This window comes from Sinocyclocheilus rhinocerous, unplaced genomic scaffold (assembly GCF_001515625.1).
Source record: "Sinocyclocheilus rhinocerous isolate Xijiao unplaced genomic scaffold, SAMN03320098_v1.1 scaffold1599, whole genome shotgun sequence".
Taxonomy (NCBI): Eukaryota; Metazoa; Chordata; class Actinopteri; order Cypriniformes; family Cyprinidae; genus Sinocyclocheilus; species Sinocyclocheilus rhinocerous.
Window position 1 is genome coordinate 33,676 of NW_015662191.1, and position 18,144 is coordinate 51,819.

An 18,144-nucleotide genomic window follows, 5' to 3' on the forward strand; every position below is an offset into this window, starting at 1 on the left:
GCATTGTGATTCTCGTTTATCACAATACAGTAATCCAATCTTTCATAGACATATTCACGTTTAAACTCAATAAATATAACTTTGTTTAACTACCACCACGAGTGCCATCTATTATTGCCTTGTTTATCTAAAAGTGCCTTTTTACTTGTTTTAAATCTAGCCAAAAAGCCATGTGTTGACTGTGAAACAGTAGACTTTAATTATATGCATTTATGACTGCTGCAGACGCACCGCTCCTGGAGCACACTGCCGGAGCGCAATCGCGTGCAGTGTGAACGCTCTGATCCGTTAACATGGGCACGGAAAAAATCCGCACCACAGATGGAGTGTGTGAACCTGGCGTTACGTTTGTATGCCCGCCCGGTCTGTTCTGTTCTCGTGCTCCATTTAGGCGCGCTGCATTCTGATTGGTTCAGATAGCATACTGCGGGAGGTCGGGGGCGCAGAAAATCGTGCTGTAAAGCGATTTAGAAATAGCGCACACTCAAATCGCGATTTTATGACGATTTCGATTAATCGCACAGCCCTATTTAAAATACAGTAAAACATTATTGCCAGTGCACTTTTAATACAGTGTGTATGCACACGTTTAGTTCAGTTCTCTTGGGTCTTTTGGTACAGACCAAAAAAGAAAATTATACATTTAGTCCTGGTTTGCTTAGCATTAACACTGTCATTTGTCATACTGTCAGCTGTACACACAAATGGAGATCTGCTGCAAAGAAATGGTGATTCAGACACCTGACTGTAATGGGTTTTGGTTTGTTTAGATGTCTTTGGTCCATGTTGTGTTCATATATCAGGCAAACACACCCTGAAAAGGTGGGTCTTGGTCCACTTGTTTGACATGCATTTTGGTTTGGATGGAAGTGTTCACACCTATTCAAAGAACCGCACTAATAAAAGCAATCACTCCAAAGCAAAGCAAACCTGACAAGTGTGAACCCACTCACAGTTACACAAGGTACCCAGAGAGGAAACATGCATTACTTTTTTCTTTTACAAATCTCGCTTTATTCCCCAATGAACATCATTAACCCGTCATTATGACCACATTCACAGAAAATCACTGTTTATGGAAATCTCCAGTTTATTATTATTGCACGTTCTGTAAAGCTTGTCTGAGCCAGCAAAAGCAAATTAGTCAAGGGTCAATTTCTTCAGTGACCATAAATTAAAATGGCCAATGTGTACCTAATAAAGCATTTATTTTTCAGACAGTCAAACTGAGTGTGTACTCATACCATAATAGCTTGCTGGACCAGCGTGTTGCAGTGTTCACACATGTTCTTCAAGATCTTGTTGGCTGCGTTGTGGCGGGCAGTGGTGGTGGATTTGGAGGCCACAGTCAGAGGATAAATCAAAGCCTTTAAGAATGCAAACACAAATCAAGGAAACACAGGTTATGATTCACAGACACAACAAGTCTGGACACACCTAGTCATTTTTTGTCATAACTAGTCATCACATTTTAGAATAATAGTGAAGTCATCGAAACTGTAATATTTGTAGGTTACAGATTATAACTGTAGGTTTGTAGGTTACAGATTATAACTCTACACACTCATTGTGTCAATGTCATGAGGTATTCTGATTATTTTTGATATTTTAAAACTGTATTGAAGGAATTTGCATCTGTGCTGGATACCTGTTACTACTTTTCCTTCACTAATTGCTCCTATTCATCCTTCATCCATATTTTTTTTCAGACTGAAATGTCAGTTTTATAATATATTCTTATTTTATGTTTGACTAATTTAACTAAAAACCAGAAGACGTGATTTGGAGACCATGTAGCACATTTCTGTCAGGACCACTATAGTCAAAGATGATTGACAATTAGCATACAGTTTGGATTGGCGGTATGGTTCTGTTCTGGGCAAGAACTCCCTGCGCATCCATGCAGCCTAGCATGGATGAGAGCAGGGAGAGCAGCGATAAACCCCCCAGGGTAAACAGAACAGAACCAACATAAATGTATTGCAGATATCGTTAAAGTTCAATAATGTTATGTACACATTTTAGAATTAGTCTGATTCAAAGGAGAATCAGAAGGCTGAATCCTGACTGACAGAGGAGGAGCTGGGGATGGAGGAGGGTAATTAGCTATTGAGCAATGCGAAAACTGCTGATAATACTGAGGGACCTTATATATGAATGCTTAGATAGGTGTCGTATTCCCATAGGTTGATGGGGATCAGCTGAGAGTCAGCTGATGCGAGCTTGACTAACGTGACCTGCCAGAACTAACGCTACGCAAGATGTTTGCTTAAATACTCTCTTTCTGTTTGTCACATATTTCACTACAAGAGAGATGCAATTGCAGGTCACGCCAAATAGTCCAAAATACAACCAGCAAAATCAGCTGTAGAACAGGTAGAGGCCAGGCGATCAGCAAACAGGATATCAGAGGCAAAATGAGGCAAAAAAGAGGCAAAATGCAATAATCAATTTTTTTGGGCCACGTTCACCTTTAAACGTAGTGATAAATATGGTCTACATTTCTCAGTGAAGCTTACAACAGCAAGGAGCACTTTTTCACTGACCTGGACAAAGTTGTTTCTAAAAGCAACTTTGAAACTTTAGAGTTGCTGCAAAGAAACTTCAAAGTTTGATTCTATTTTGGTTTAATTTGTCTTTATTGTATATCTTTGTTACTGTAATTATTATTCTATCTGGAGAGATGTCCCCTTTACACTCATGAATGTATATGGTCCAAATTATGATGACCCAGATTTTTTTTTTCTAGGAAGGTATTTTCTCTTATTTCCAATGTGTCTCAAACAAATGTTAACTGTGTTCTTGACACCAATCTCGACAGATCATCAATCAAAATCCTCTCTAAATCTCACTCAATAAATGCTTTGAAAGCATTCATTAATAATTCAAATGTGGTAGATATATGGAGACTTCTGCACCCAACCGAAAGAGATCATACATTTCACTCTCAAGTTCATAATGTTTATACTTGCACTGCTAATCTGGTAGACAGCAGTCTTATCTTTGATGTCTTAAATTCTCAAATTCATGACATACTGATTTTTGGGATCACACCCCTACTTCATTCAAAGTTACTCTTGATTAAATATCTCTTTTCCACCCCAAATGAAGGATGGACCCTAAACTTTATGAACAATTTCATTGATTTCATTGATTCACAACTGGAAATATTCTTTGAGAACAATGATAGGCCAGAGACAACCCAGCATTACTCTGGGAAACTAAATAAAACACATTATATGAGGTTGTGTAATTTCATATCAAGGGTCTATCAAGGGAAATAAATTATACAAAATGAAATTAATACATTTAGGGAAACAAATTCATCATTTAGATAATGAAAATGCAGTAAATCCTTCACTAGATAAACAAAGAAAATCCTACAGTTAAGGTTCAAAAACAATAAAACTGTCTCTCCTAAAATAAAATAATAATTTCAATTCATTAGACAAAAATACTATGAGTTATATAAATTACTTGCCAGACAACTGCAAAAAATGAAAAGTAAAAGGACAATAATAAAATAAAGACTAAATGAGGGACGCTAAAGATATAGATACGAGATAAGATAAGTCTAAAGACATATACCAACGTTTTAAGGAATTCTATTTGATGTTATATTCCACAGATCCTGGTTTGAAGCCACAAGCTATGAATAAGTTTAGGGGAAACAAAGAACAGTTACAGTATCTTTCATTTAGCTACTTCCCGCTCCACAAAAGTAATCAGGGAGGAATGGGAGCGAGAGGGAAGAGCGAAGTGGCATCTCTGAGGAGGTCTGGCAGAGTGGTTTGGAAGATACTGATAAACAATCCATCAATACTAGATTATGCCTCATTCAGTATGTATTAACTGTGGTTACAATTATTCATGAGATTGTACAATACATTATAAAGTGTATTACAATGCATAATTAATGCAATGAAACTACTTTTATAATGCATTATACATAAAGGCTTTAAGCAAAGTGTTGCCAGAAATTGCATAGATTATTTCCCCCTCCAATGTATCACCTCTTTATGATAAATGCAAATCAGATCTAGCTCAAGCTGATCAAGCTCATCATGAATTCCTCAAATATACAGTAGTTTGATAACAGCCAAGAAGCTGTTATTACTGTTTTGGAAAAGGACTGACTCTCCTACTGTTGAACTATGGCATGAGGAACTGGCATCTGGAACAAAGTAGGTACCTCTTGAAAGGCAGAATTGGACAGTTTGACAAGGCATGGGACTCTTTCATCCATTACACTTCCAACAGACCAAGTTGTCGATTTTCACCATTTTTTTAATTAAGAGCATGTGAGATGACGTGATTGCCTTTATTATGGAGATGAACTTCCTATGTGCATCACTTTATTAATCTACACAAATGTGTTTTTTTTTTTTTTTAATTAATGCGTGGTGATCATTACTCTGTTTTTTTACATATACCTGGGGGTGGTAGCGGCCAATGTCAGTGAGTAGCTGGTGAATAAGACGTCCCACCAGTGCACGTGGGGTATCGATTCGAGCTATCAGTTGAGGAATCACCTGATTGAAAGGAAGAAGATAATACATGTTTTTTCTGTGTTTTCAAGTGAAATTCTGCTATGTACAGTTTGTAGCAATACCGTTATTTTCTTTAGTATAAAAAGTATGCAAACATCCTTAAATCAACATACATTTGTTTTGGAAGCTTAATTGTGTAAGATAATAAGACTTCATGAATTTACAGATCTAACTAAATCAAATCTGGTAAAACCACATGTGAAAATTTTTCCTATCTGCTGCCAGCGAAAACAGATTTAAAATATTTAAATTGTGACTATTTCAGTTGGAATCGAGACCCTGCTTATGTATAGAGAGCTGGAAATGGTCTTACCTGTAACCATGTGTCTATCTGAATGGTCTTAATACCCTCGACTAGAGCTTCATTCACCTCGGGCCAGTGGCCATAATCAAACCACAAGGTCAGGACTCTAAATATAAAGGAACATATACACGATCATACGCAATGTAAAGTTATTTGATGAACTGCACGTGAATCCAGTATACTTCAACTGATTTTTGTTTGCAAGGTGCTGTAAAGAAGAGGGTTACAAAAGAATTATGAAAAAAAAGAAAGTAAATTCAAAAGCATCTATTATAGCATTTCTGGACATAGCATCTCATATCCTCATCATTCATGCTGGCAGTTATTAAACCATTTATCAAGAAACCACAACTTGATCCTCGTTGGCTAATTATACACCCATCTCAAATCGTCCATTTCTGTCTAAAGTTTTCTAGAAAAAGCTGTCTGCTCAAATGAGCTCTTTTTGCTGATAAATGGCATTTATGAAGACTTTAGAATTTAGACTCCATCATATGACGTAGACTGTTCTTGTCAGAGTGACAAATGCTTTTTTTGTGCCCCAAGGCTCTATTATTTTGCTTGTACAGGAATTCTCCAGGAGATAATTAGAAAACACACAATAATCTTTTTATTGTTATGCTGATATTACTCAGCTCTCTATTGCTCCAGAACAGATTAAACTGTAAACTATCGCTTCAGGCCAGCTGTCACATGCAGAATCATGAGAGCATTGTGAAGCGATATGTCAGCATGTTGTGAAGCATGACATAAACACATTTTAAAACAAGATGACAGGCTCTAAACAGACTCCGAAATATACATGTTAAATACAGAAATACAGCATTACTTTCGCCTAGACGACTAGGGCTCTTTTACCTCAGTGTGTCCTGTAAGTTATTTCCACGTGAGAGTGAGATAGATCTGAAAAATCCCTGCACTGCAGGCACTGTGTACAAAAGGAGAGTCTTGGACAAATCCTGCAACATAGAAAACATAGAATTTAACCCTAAACATGACTGTCAACATAAAAATTATTTCATACGTAAATCCACATTATATCCTTTGCATGCACTTTTAAGCATGTTGCCGGTGTTAACTTCATGTTTTATTTGACTTCAAGATCTTAGGACTAATTGTCATTGCATTTGCTGTTTATTCTCCCAAATGTCTGTTGATCAAAATTATTTTACTTTCCGTGCAATTCTGGGGTTTAAACTGTTGAGAGAACCTTGTTAATAGCAACAGTCTGCAGATCTGTTCATATAGCAGCGTAAACACATCAGAAGATCAAAGATGCTAACTCTATTTTATTGTTGGCCAATTTTAAACTTGTTTACTTGTTTTAGACTTATTTACTTGTTTTAGACTTATTTACTTGTTTTAGAAAATTGTTTACAAGTTGTTTGGAAATGCAGTAAAGGTGAATGCTGGTGAAGCTTCACACACAAGCTTCCAATAACACTTCAGTGTTGACGCCTGGCTTTGGTTTGTTGCTCACTTCATTGACTTTCTTCTGTCCGGGCGAGGGTACAGGACTGTGCTCTGTGCTGTCGGCCTCACTGTCACTGTTACTGGCTTCGCTGTTGGCACTGGCACCGCTTGCGTGTCGTAGTTTCTTCTTCTCATCACGGCCCTGGTTCTGGTGCTTGTAGTGAAGCACAGCCTCAAAGTTCATTACTGCCCAAGCATGCCAGGCCTGCAGAGAAAATATGCTTTATCTCATTTTATGACAACACTGAAAACAACAGCACTTTAATGGAAATAAACAGGCACCTGCATAGAAACAGCAGCATGATAAATAATTAGTGGTGTCAAAATTAGTGCGTTAACGCAGGCGATTAATTTTTTCAGTTTAACGCGTTAAAAATATTTAACACAATTAACGCAGGGGCGGGGTTAGGGTTGGCCACCCCACTCACAACTGCTGCTTCTGTTACTTTTTCTCTTGACAAGAAGTGCATTTATTCAGTCGCAGAACGACAGGGAACGGGAGACGTTTTAGATGCGCGCTCCACTTCACTTCAGCGCCAGGCGCAAGTCAAACGAGCGCGGAAACGGTACTGAAAATATGCTTTATCTCATTTTATGACAACACTGAAAACAACAGCACTTTAATGGAAATAAACAGGCACCTGCATAGAAACAGCAGCATGATAAATAATTAGTGGTGTCAAAATTAGTGCGTTAACGCAGGCGATTAATTTTGACACCACTAATTACTCGCAGCGCATGCTCTTCAATTTCGCGCACAAAGGCGCCGGGGCGCGCTGTAGCCTGTATCCTTTCATATCAAAGCGCGAAATAAACTACGTGCATGCAATGTCTTGGTCATTTAAGTCATGAAGTTACCAAAAGGCGATTAAAGCTGCCTTAAAATTGTGCATGCATGTAATATATTTTATATGAGTCACATTTAAGAACATGTCATGTCTCTGAAATGGTTTTAAGCTGCCTTAAAAATATGAGTCACATTTAAGAACATCTCTGAAATGGTTTTTAAAACAGTCCTGGAGCAGCCCAGCACTGTCTCACTCATCTAACACACCCGATTTAACTCGTCAGCTCATTAATAGAGACTTTAAGACCTGAAGTGGGTCAGAAAAGGTAAAAAGAGTTGAGAGAAAATATGATTAGTGTCAGATCCACATCATGTTCGGCAGCGGCAGCTCTTAAAGAAATAACAGCCAAAATAACCTAATAACCAGCTGCTGTGAAGTCTATTAATCAAAGGACAAAGAAAAAAAAAAAAGAGGAAAAATGAACTTTTATAGCTTTAAGGATTCACCTATATTTAATTTAGAATTTAGTGTTTGATAACTTCAATTTCATTTTCTGTATATTTCTGCTGAAGGGCACAGGTAAATATGACATTTATTATAATGGGTTTATGTGAACATTGTTTTAAGTTCACTTAAATTATAAGTTATTTTTAGATGATACAACATATTATAAGGTTTTTTATAATGCATTATGCATTCATTATAATGCCTTAAGAATACCCTTATAATGTATTATAAATACGGGCTTCATAGAAAGTGTTACCAAAATCTTTTCTCAAAAAGAACTCAAAATGAAAGATTTTCAGAGGAATTACAGCTAAATGCTTCTGATTAAACTCACAGTCATCATTGAGTCTAATACAAGCTTTTATTTGATTTACACAGAACAAAAATTCAAGACTTTTTTTTAAAGGTGAACTGGTTTTAATTTGCAAGACGTGAATGCAATGGTCAAACATGTTAATCTAGAGCATTTATATAGAAAAAAACAATGATAAAGTAGCGCAATTAGATGGAAAAATGCATTCTGTGTGAGCAGCCCTTTACTCTGTTTGGAACAAACTTTTCACATTCAGATTTTTTACTGTAAAGTAATTATAATAATTTTATCATCATTTAAGTGATGCTGATCAACCCTGAATAAAAAGTTTTGTTTCCATAGGATTTCCTTTGCATCATCTTGGTTCCACCTTTTTGCTGAAGACATAACTCTCAAAAAAACTTTCTAAAGGTATGTTGGGATCTTATTGTGAGTATACAAAAGTATTTCCAAAACATTAGATGTGCATGTGCCATGAGTCAAAGCCATCGTCAAGTGGAGACAAGGAGACTGCCAAGAGACTTACATTAACAATAAAGGGGCTGCAGGAATATTCGGAAAGCACTGGTCAATTGCTGCATATGACAACAATGTCCTGTTTTTTTCATATGACTGAGCTATGGGGTAGGGTGGCCAGACAAAAGTCATTACTCACAAAAAATATTTTGTGATATTGTGAAACAAATTGAACTTTTGGGTCACCAAAGTTGTGCTTGACACAAACGAGACTGTTTATCACCCCCCCCCAAAAAAACACCAGAACAATGATGAATCATGGTGGTGCAAGGATCATCCTATAGGGCTGCTTTTCTGCAGCTGGGACTGGGACAATATAGTCAAGATATTGAGAATCATAGACAAAAACTTGCAGGCCTCCATTAAAAATCTGGAGATGAAGAGGTATTTCATCAACCTCAAAACACAAATCAAGTCAACAAAAGGAATTGCTTTAGAAGAAGAACATTTTGTAAAATCCCAGTGTAGTGCCTTGCCAGACTAACAATTGGTTCACGAGTCGTAAAAACCACTTACTGATTAATCACAGTGTAACATCAAAGGAAAGGACCAACCTTGGGGCTCCGAGGAGTCTATAGGATTGGTCCCAAACCCCAGTGTTGTACCCTACTGCTGACATTAGCAAGGAAACTGGTGACACCTTCCCTGACATCAAAGGGATGCCATGGGGATGGGTGGCCATGTGAGACAACACGGGCCAAAAGACAACTAAATGTACAAAATATGCATAAAAAAGAACTTGTCTCCAATTAATTCAAATGCAAACCATTTTAAAATGTATCCCCAGAGCATTATTTGTATTATTTACTAGTTTGTATATTGTTTTTGTACCATACACTGCATGGTCTATTATCAAATCACTAGTTTATGTAACCCCAGTCTGTATCATGTTTTGTATCAAAACTATCCTTTTTTAATGTCCCAAATATTGGTGTAGACATCTTCATATCTTGCGTTATGCTCCTGTTACCATAATCACACAAATCTGCCAGCCCACTCTGATTATGCAAAAAAGAAAAAAAGAAAGCTATCTAAATCACAAATTTGCTGTGACACAACTGTGACGTCTGTGGAAGTTGAAGGCCACTATCTCAAGCTGCCAAAGCACAATAGCAAAGGGAGAAAAAAGGTATGAGAGATATCTGGTCAGCCCAACAAGTCAGTTCAATGAGTCAATCCTTGTTACTGTACATGCTCTAATGCATCAGTACTGTAAACTGTTCTGTGACCAAAAAAATAACAGTTATTAAAGTGATAGATGATTATACTGTATATTCACTGGACAAACAGATTAGTTGATTTTAATATTAATTCTGCTACATTTACTTCTGCCAGCTGATATACATAATCATAATCGTTTATAACTAATTCTAATTAATTACATGAATTCGCATTTAAACTAATTTGCGTAATGAGTTAGAGCTCTTAGGAAAAGAAGAGTTGGAAAAAATTCACAAATCAAGAAGTTAATAGACTCTTATACAAAAAGACTGGCTGGCTGCTCTACAGTGTTTCAACAAAGCATGTGTTGTGAAACAACAAATTTTGAGCGATGTGCAAACCTATGCAACTAAGTTTTCACATCTATACCCTCCTAAATTTGCTATTCACTTCCATTGTATGTGCCTCACTGTAAACGAAACTAAAAAAAAAAAAGAAAAAAAAGTAGTTGCTCTTCCTGCAGATTGGGTGTCTAACACCCCATGATATTTACGGAATTCACAAAACTCCCAGAACAGGGAGCTAACTTTTTTCTTTGTCTTTTTCTTTTTTTTTGCTCAGGGATGTATTATGGTTGACCCTGCTTTGGTTTTGTTTTCACGGGTCAAGCAAAAACAGTCTGGCAATATCACTAAAAGTTACTTAGTTACTCAGTAGCTGCTTATTTATTAACTGTTGTATGAAAGCACTATTACACTCACATATCAATGGCTATATTTACATGCACAATTTTTGGTTCAATCGGACTGAATTCATTCCGATTGATGAATCAGAATGTAGTGTTTAAATGATGAACTGCCTTTAACTGAAAAATTTGTGTTTACTATTGTCATTTTTGCATTATTGACACACTATTTTCCTAATTAATGCTGTTCAGTTGCTTTGACACAATCTGTATTGTTAAAAGCGCTATATAAATAAAGGTGACTTGACTTGACTTGTTTACATGAACGCTAAATAAAGTGATCGGGTTGATGTGCGTGTTTATATGTCACAAGCTTCAAATCTGAATTGATTTTTTTACATGCGAACACTGCACAAATATAGAGTTTCTCACTGTTTGCACATAATAACCACTCTTCTACACTGTTTCTTTAATTGTTTTTAACAGCAGAATTAATATTTATCCATTTATGGATAAATATACATATAAACCGCTGTGGTGTGCCGTGCTGCTCATATTTATCACGCAGTAAAAATGCCCCTCCCCGCGCCCAAAACGGGTTGCCTGTGGATGAGAATCCAAAACAAGGACTGGTGGGAGTTTGTCCTGCTGGCAACTTCGGCAACTTCACAGTTGCCGAGGGAAAGGAGAGTTTTATAATGACAGGACATGCATTTATACAACGCTTTATCTAAAAAAAAAAAAAAAAACCGCTCATTCCGCGCGTCATACGTCATTACGCTATTTCTGCGTCATTGCACATGCGCAGTCCTTTCAGCTTCTGGGTTCAATCCGATCGAGTGTTTACATGCACTCTCAATCGTATTAGAAAAGGAATAAACCACCCCCTTCAATCCGATCGAAATTTCATTCCGATTGAGCGCAATCGGATCGATTAAGGTGTTTACATGAAGTGAAGCATTTATGCACCATGATATCATCAAGATCTAATGAGAAAGAGATTTTAAGGTGACAATATGGATAATGTTGATAATGTTGTTAACCGGTTTAATGTGATTTATCCACATACATTTAAAGTTTGTGAGGTTAACGTACCTTGTACCAGTTGCGATCATGCTCTGTTGAGTGACTGTAATACTGTAACACTTTAGGTATGGTACTCTCATTGATACCCTGAAGGCTGAGCTGCCACTCCCCCAGCTTCAGAAAACACCTGCACAGAGAAGAAACAAACACATTTAAAAAAAAAAAATTTCTTTCCAGTTACCTCTACATAAATAGTCTTGCCTAAACAACCAACAAAGCAGGGTCAGAAACTCACTGAAGGTCAATGGCTTTTGTCCGTTAGACTGCACTAATTATATACATCAGAAATTGGGATTTTTTTTTTTTTGGTGGTAGGGTGTTTGACCTGGCACTGCTTTCACTGTACAGAATTTGATGGCTATATAGGCCATGTTCATGCTGGCAGGAAGCTTCCTCAAATAACAAAACTAATCAATCTTCATTTAAGCAATTTAGTTGTTCTGAGCTGTAATGACTTGCACCGTGCTTTGAGACGTACTTCCGATTTAAAATAACGTGTATGTGTATGTTTTCAGTGCGTTGTAGTCACCTAAGTTCCATAAACACCAGTTTTTTAAAAAATTAACAAAACCTTTTCATCTGGAAAGATCTGGACCTGGTAATCTGCAGTGAAATTTCATGTTTGCTTGATGTATGCAGAATTTTTTTAATCTAAGTAACACAGAACAGTACTCCCTGTCAAACTGTCACCACAACATCACTGTTCAACTGGGGTCTAAAACCAAGCAAAAAGACCTGGGCATATTGTTTGATGACAACTTAACTTCACTACCATCATTTAAACAACATCCAGGGGCCAGTTGCATAAACTTAACAACCATGTTTAGATTGTGTCTTAAGAACTAGTTTGACCAACTAGCAGTTACCAGTGGGTAATCAGTCTTACTTTTCCAATACAAATAAGACCAATCTATCTTTTCATAACTGAATTAAAAAAAGTTATAACCAGTCTTGTAAATTTGTGATCAGAATGAGATCACAGCTGTGCAGCTCCTCGTCCAAGCTCTTATCATTTCTATACTGGTATACTGCAATGCTCTATAGGCCTTCAGCTGTTATTTTTAATTCGTTTTTTTTTTCTGAAACAAAAACAGTTCATTGTAACCATATTTGTCAGGTTCTAATAAATAAATAAATAAAAGCTATTCATACTGTACAAATTGTGTGAAGCTTCCTTCTAGCTGCCGTTTGCATCTATAATAGTAACAACAAATGCAAGAACCAATGACAATTTGGCAATCAGTAACTTATTCAGAGAACATTACAGATAAATAAAACTTTCAAAATCTGCATTCAGAGCAGTGATTTCTCATGCTTGGTGTTCATTAGAAAAGCAGTGGTGTTCTGAGACACTTAGTCAATGAGATGAGCAGTAATGCATCACTAATAAAAAAACGCATACTCGACAAGCATACTTTCTTTTTATCATTGGTATGGGTGCAAGAAGTGTAGCCCAGTGCTCTTTACTTTACTTGGGACCAGAAAGCATAAAGAGATACAGCTCAGCCATACATACTGGAAAATATCTTGTGCCAAAATGTGTTTGCAAAAAATTCTTAGAGCTGCTTTTAAGAATTTATCTGAAAGAAACTCCAAGACAAGAGCCACAGCGTTGTGTGAAAATGCATAAAGTCAATACATCAGTCCATCCAGTACATCAAAAACTCATTGCTTTTTGCAATCTCCAAGATTTTCTAATTCCATTTCAATGATCTCATGGATCAGTTAAACAAATCCCCTTTGTCTTCATTGTCCATGTTCCAGTAAATGTCCTGAATAATAATTTAGGTGGAACAATCTCTGGCCTCAGAAAACAACTGGGTCTGGAAGAGTCAGAGAGGGAGACTAAATCGAAACTGGCCAATAAGAGGGAGGAAACCGTAAAACCTTGGAAGAGAACGTTGCATGCACAAATGAGTTAACATCACGCTGTCAAAGATAATGCTAAAGAACATCATAAAACACGTGGCCAAGCAGTTCTATGCTGTCAAAAGCACCGTCCTTCGGATGAGACGTTAAACCGAGGTCCTGACTCTCTGTGGTCATTAAAAATCCCAGGATGTCCTTCGAAAAAGAGTAGGGGTATAACCCCGGCATCCTGGCCAAATTTGCCCATTGGCCTCTGACCATCATGGCCTCCTAATCATCCCCATACACTGATTGGCTTCATCACTCTGTCTCCTCTCCACTAATAAGCTAGTGTGTGGTGGGCGTTCTGGCGCACTACGGCTGCCGTCGCATCATCCAGGTGGATGCTGCACACTGGTGGTGGACGAGGAGATTCCCCCTCTTTCATGTAAAGCGCTTTGAGTACCCAGAAAACTAATTATTATTATTACATAATGACAGCAGGAGCCATCATTGGTAAGGAAGAAGAAACTGAAGATATTATTTCACAAAGTAGTTAAAAAAGCAGTTCAATCTAATATTATTGAATACAATAACTATGTATTTTAAGCTTGTTAGAGGAATGTGTCATTAGCTTAGCAAACATGCTTATGAAAAAAGTTGAGAGAATTGTAAACTATAAAAACATACATTTAATCCAAAACATAAATATATAGCAAAAAATACAAATAAAATAAAATGATATTTAAATAAATTAATTAATTAATTAAAATAATGAAAAAATGTATAAGTTCTAATATTTTAGTTTGCAACAAATTTAGGTGCTGACATCAAACTTGCAAATGTTTCTGTTTGAGTAGAGTGTTTCAAATCACTTACAACATTCCAATTCATGTTAGGACATAGACAGCAAGGTAGGTTTTGGAACAGAGCCAGAACTTTTGAATTCATCATTCATTAATCTTTCATGCTTTGTAGACATACCATTACTAAATTAGTTGTTTTGCACTATTCAGCTGAAATATTGACCCTCTAACCCTTCTTATTAAAAAAACAAAAGAAAAACAACAACTTGTTACATGTTAGACTATGGGACATACAACACTTATATATTGTTGCTCTTTTGTTGGTTTGATTGCTTTTATAGTCCACATTTGTAAGTCGGTTTGCATAAAAACGTTTATGGTTAAATGATTAAATGTATTTAGTGCAATGATCATGTTAGGCAGAGATAACTTCTGTACAGGAGGGGCGGGGCTGAAACAGGTCTGATTAATGTCCGAGCAGTGAGTCCTAAATCTGTAGATTGAAAGCAACATTTCAAAAAGTGGAATGGTTAGTGTGTCTGTAGATATCTCTCAGGGACAACTGAGTACCCAAAAGACTGGTCCAGTGACAAGGACCCCCCTCCCCATAGCTGATTTCATTGGTTAACTAATTCATGCAGTTATCTGTCAAAAAAAAGTTTCATGGGTTCATCTCAGAGTTCAGAAAAAAATTATCTTGGATTTTTGATTAGATCAGACTGTAACAAACAGTAATGCTATCTATCAGAATGTGCTACAAATGCTTAAGGTCAGGGTGAAGGTAAGGATTAGGGGGTTAGTATTTGTTTGTGCAGTCAATCAGTACTGTGACTGATATGACAGATGAAATCTTTAGAATCGTCTGTGTGGTTGGGTTTGCGCTTACATGGTTCGAGAAAAAAATCATGCTTTTTGTGCTGGTTCACAGAATTAGTATTTAATTTGGTGCTTCTGTTGGTGCAGTTTATAACATTAGCATGTTCGCGTGTGCATGGGGTTGTGAACAACGCTAGCTTGTGTCACTTCGATATGGTAACGTACCAATTCAATATGGTTTTATGCATAGTATAATCAACAAAAAGTGTGGGCATATGGTTACTGACCGAGCCATTAGCTTGTGTAGCTCCAGTTTGTGCTGCTGGTCTTCAGCTGCGATGGCATGTTGTGCTTGCTGTTGCATCCCCTGCACAAAGTGCTGCATATGCTGGAATGCATCGATCTGAGAGAGATATATCATGCAAGTAATCATTACTAACTTGTAGAAGACATTTTTATACACAGTCAAGTTAAGTCACCTTTATTTATATAGCGCTTTATACAATACAGATTGTGCCAAAGCATTTAGTATTAGCATATAGTATTAAACAGGAAAAGAGTGTGTTGATAATGCAAGAGGACAATAGTAAACACTCAATTTTCCAGTTATCTTTAGACAGTATCTTTATTATACAGACCACTTCCCTGGAACAATGGTGATGACTCCTGCCAGTTGCCAGTCATGAGCATTACCATAACACCCAATTTCCTAGAGACTCCATTAAACTGATATTTTCTTTCAGTAACACCAATTCAGTACCAACATTTAGAGCACGTCATCCAACAGACAACATAGTCAATTTTGTTTTGTGATTTCTATTAAAGGGGTCATATGATGCGATTTCATTTTTTCCTTTCTCTTTAGAGTTTTACAAGCTCTTGGTGCATAAAGAAGATCTGTAAAGTTGCAAAGACTAAAGTCTCAAATCCAAAGAGATATTCTTTATAAAAGTTAAGAGTTAGCCACACCTAATAATGTACAGTATGTGGAAAATAATGTGTTTTTTTAACTTTAAACCGCATAAACACATTTCATTACACCAAATACACAAAATAATGTTCTTTTTAGCAGCATCATATGACCCCTTTAATGTGGCAATTTGCAATTTAAAATTCAATCTGTTTTAGTAATTTTATGTTTTGTTTTCTTATCTCTTCACAGGAATTTCCGAGTGAGGCTGACGGGTCCATGCGTGTATGCCCGTAATTTTAACACAACACTGTGCTGTGGATTGGGACTGGCTCTCTGGTTTGGTCTATGATTCTCAGTGCCTGGTACTTAACCAGTACTTACGTAATCTCTCGCAGACATAACACTCCAGTAACAAGCTGTACTATGGGACGCTGATGTGACGTAATTATACTGTCCTTAAACGGATAGTTCACCCAAAAATGAAAATTCTGTCATCATTAGCTATGTTTCCATCCACCTATTTTTCGTATATTCTGGGATATTGCATAAAAAAAGGCTGAATGGAAATGCCAAGATATGCCTTAATTCTAAAAATGTGCATAAAAAACTCATGCGCTCAACTGAATCGGATACATTTTTTAAGAAAATGTGTGCATAAACTATAAACAGGTTCTGGCCCCCATTGACTTTTTATATATCTTTTTTTTTTTTCATGCTATGTAAGTCAATGGGGAAAGCTACTGTTTGGTTACCCACATTCTTCAAAATATCTTCTTTTATGTTCAACAGAAGAAATAAACTCAAAGATTTGGAACAACTTGAGGGTACATACATGACAGAACTTTCATTTTTTGTGTGAAGTATCCCTTTAAAGGCTTAAGTTAACAAGAGAGAGACATTGGCCTCCTGTTATTACTTACGTTTGTAACGTTTATGTGGAGTTATTTAAGTTTAGTTTATTTATATGGGAGTTGGACATAAAATCTCAAAATATTGTACCATGTCCATTTGCCAATACTCTAAAGCAAAAGGTGACCGCTCTTCACAGTGCAGAGTAAAAAAAGAGGTAAGACTGGAAAGCTGGAAATGTAAAGCCAAACAACCTTTCCACCAGTCTTGTTACATCATCACAGAAAGTAGATTTTTTTCTGTTAAAAAAAACAAGGATGTTTTTAAGCGAGGAGTGCTTTCATTGGTCTTATATGAAATGCTACTAGTGGCACATGGAATGTTGTTGGCAGGGGAGGAATTTCTCAAAACCTATTACAGTCATGTAAAATTAAGCCGTTTGACAAACTAAATGGAAGCCACAAGTCTCACTTGATTTTGTCTTAACCGCTTATCACATATTGCCTTATGTAACAGGAAACAAGTATTCGACGTCTTGCATAATCTCAAGAATATTAACACAGCATTCCAAAAAGTGCTAAATTGAGCTGCTTCATCTCATTTGATGGACATTGTGTAAGTGTTTGTTCTTTACAATAAAAGGCCCTGGGGCCCTAGGGGTCACTTACAGGCTCTATGCGTCTACTTGTGCCATGTGCGCCAACAGCCCAGAGGCTCTGGTGGTCAGTACACACAATGCAACGAGGGGCCTGCAATCCTAATTCTGACACAAATAAAATTCTTTGCAAGCAAATGTAAACTCTAAATATTATTAAAAAAAAGCAAAACGGTGTTGTCATGATGTAATTTTCCTGTGACTCTAATGTGATTAGTCAATGCCATTTATGGCTCTGGTGATTCGCTCAAAACAACCTGTCTGTAGAACTGAGTGCCCATGAGCCATGACTGGAGCATGCAAGTCATATATTTCCAGGACTGTATGCACCAGATAAGCAACTGCTATTAAGATGAATGGGAATGCTAATGGATGGCTTCCTTCAGATACTACAGACCCCTAACGTTTTTGCACATTCAAGCAGAAAGAATCTGTACTTGACTGTACATGATTGGAAATATTTCCCAGGGGCACTGCGAAGGGAGTCGCTTGTTTTCAAGAGCATTTAAAGTGAGTGTGTGAGTGTTTACCTTGCGTGTGCTCTTCCACATGTACTTCATATAAGCGTAGGTGACATGAGGGTGGGCGGTGGGCAGGGGATGGTCGAGCTGTTTGGAAGGATCCACTCCCAGCAGGAGAACGAGGGTCTTATGGGCTAGCGCCTGCGGAATACACAAAGAATCTCAGTTAGGATCATAGTTTATCAGGATTGCAAGAATGTGTTACTGCCGTTTACCAAACTATGTTAGTTAATCAGGCTTAGTCTTGTTAAGTTTGATCTTATGTTTAGAATCTTTATAAAACAGGTTTGTGTGGGAACAGCAGGGGGTTGATGAAAAGCATGTAATTAAAATTGTAATAAAAAATATTACAA

At 37.0% G+C, this 18,144-nt stretch overlaps 1 protein-coding gene across 1 annotated transcript in view; it reads right to left on the reverse strand.

The window, feature by feature from the left end:
* Window positions 1-18,144, reverse strand: part of mtor (mechanistic target of rapamycin kinase) — a 134,641-nt gene that overhangs the window by 20,474 nt on the left and 96,023 nt on the right. Inside the window, exons 37-44 of the mRNA XM_016538036.1 lie at window positions 17,801-17,932; window positions 15,141-15,256; window positions 11,393-11,510; window positions 6,335-6,532; window positions 5,713-5,813; window positions 4,864-4,960; window positions 4,434-4,532; window positions 1,245-1,367 (exon numbers count right to left, since the gene is read on the reverse strand). Of these exons, the coding sequence (XP_016393522.1) occupies window positions 1,245-1,367; window positions 4,434-4,532; window positions 4,864-4,960; window positions 5,713-5,813; window positions 6,335-6,532; window positions 11,393-11,510; window positions 15,141-15,256; window positions 17,801-17,932 (984 nt within the window). The remainder of the gene's footprint in view (window positions 1-1,244; window positions 1,368-4,433; window positions 4,533-4,863; window positions 4,961-5,712; window positions 5,814-6,334; window positions 6,533-11,392; window positions 11,511-15,140; window positions 15,257-17,800; window positions 17,933-18,144) is intronic.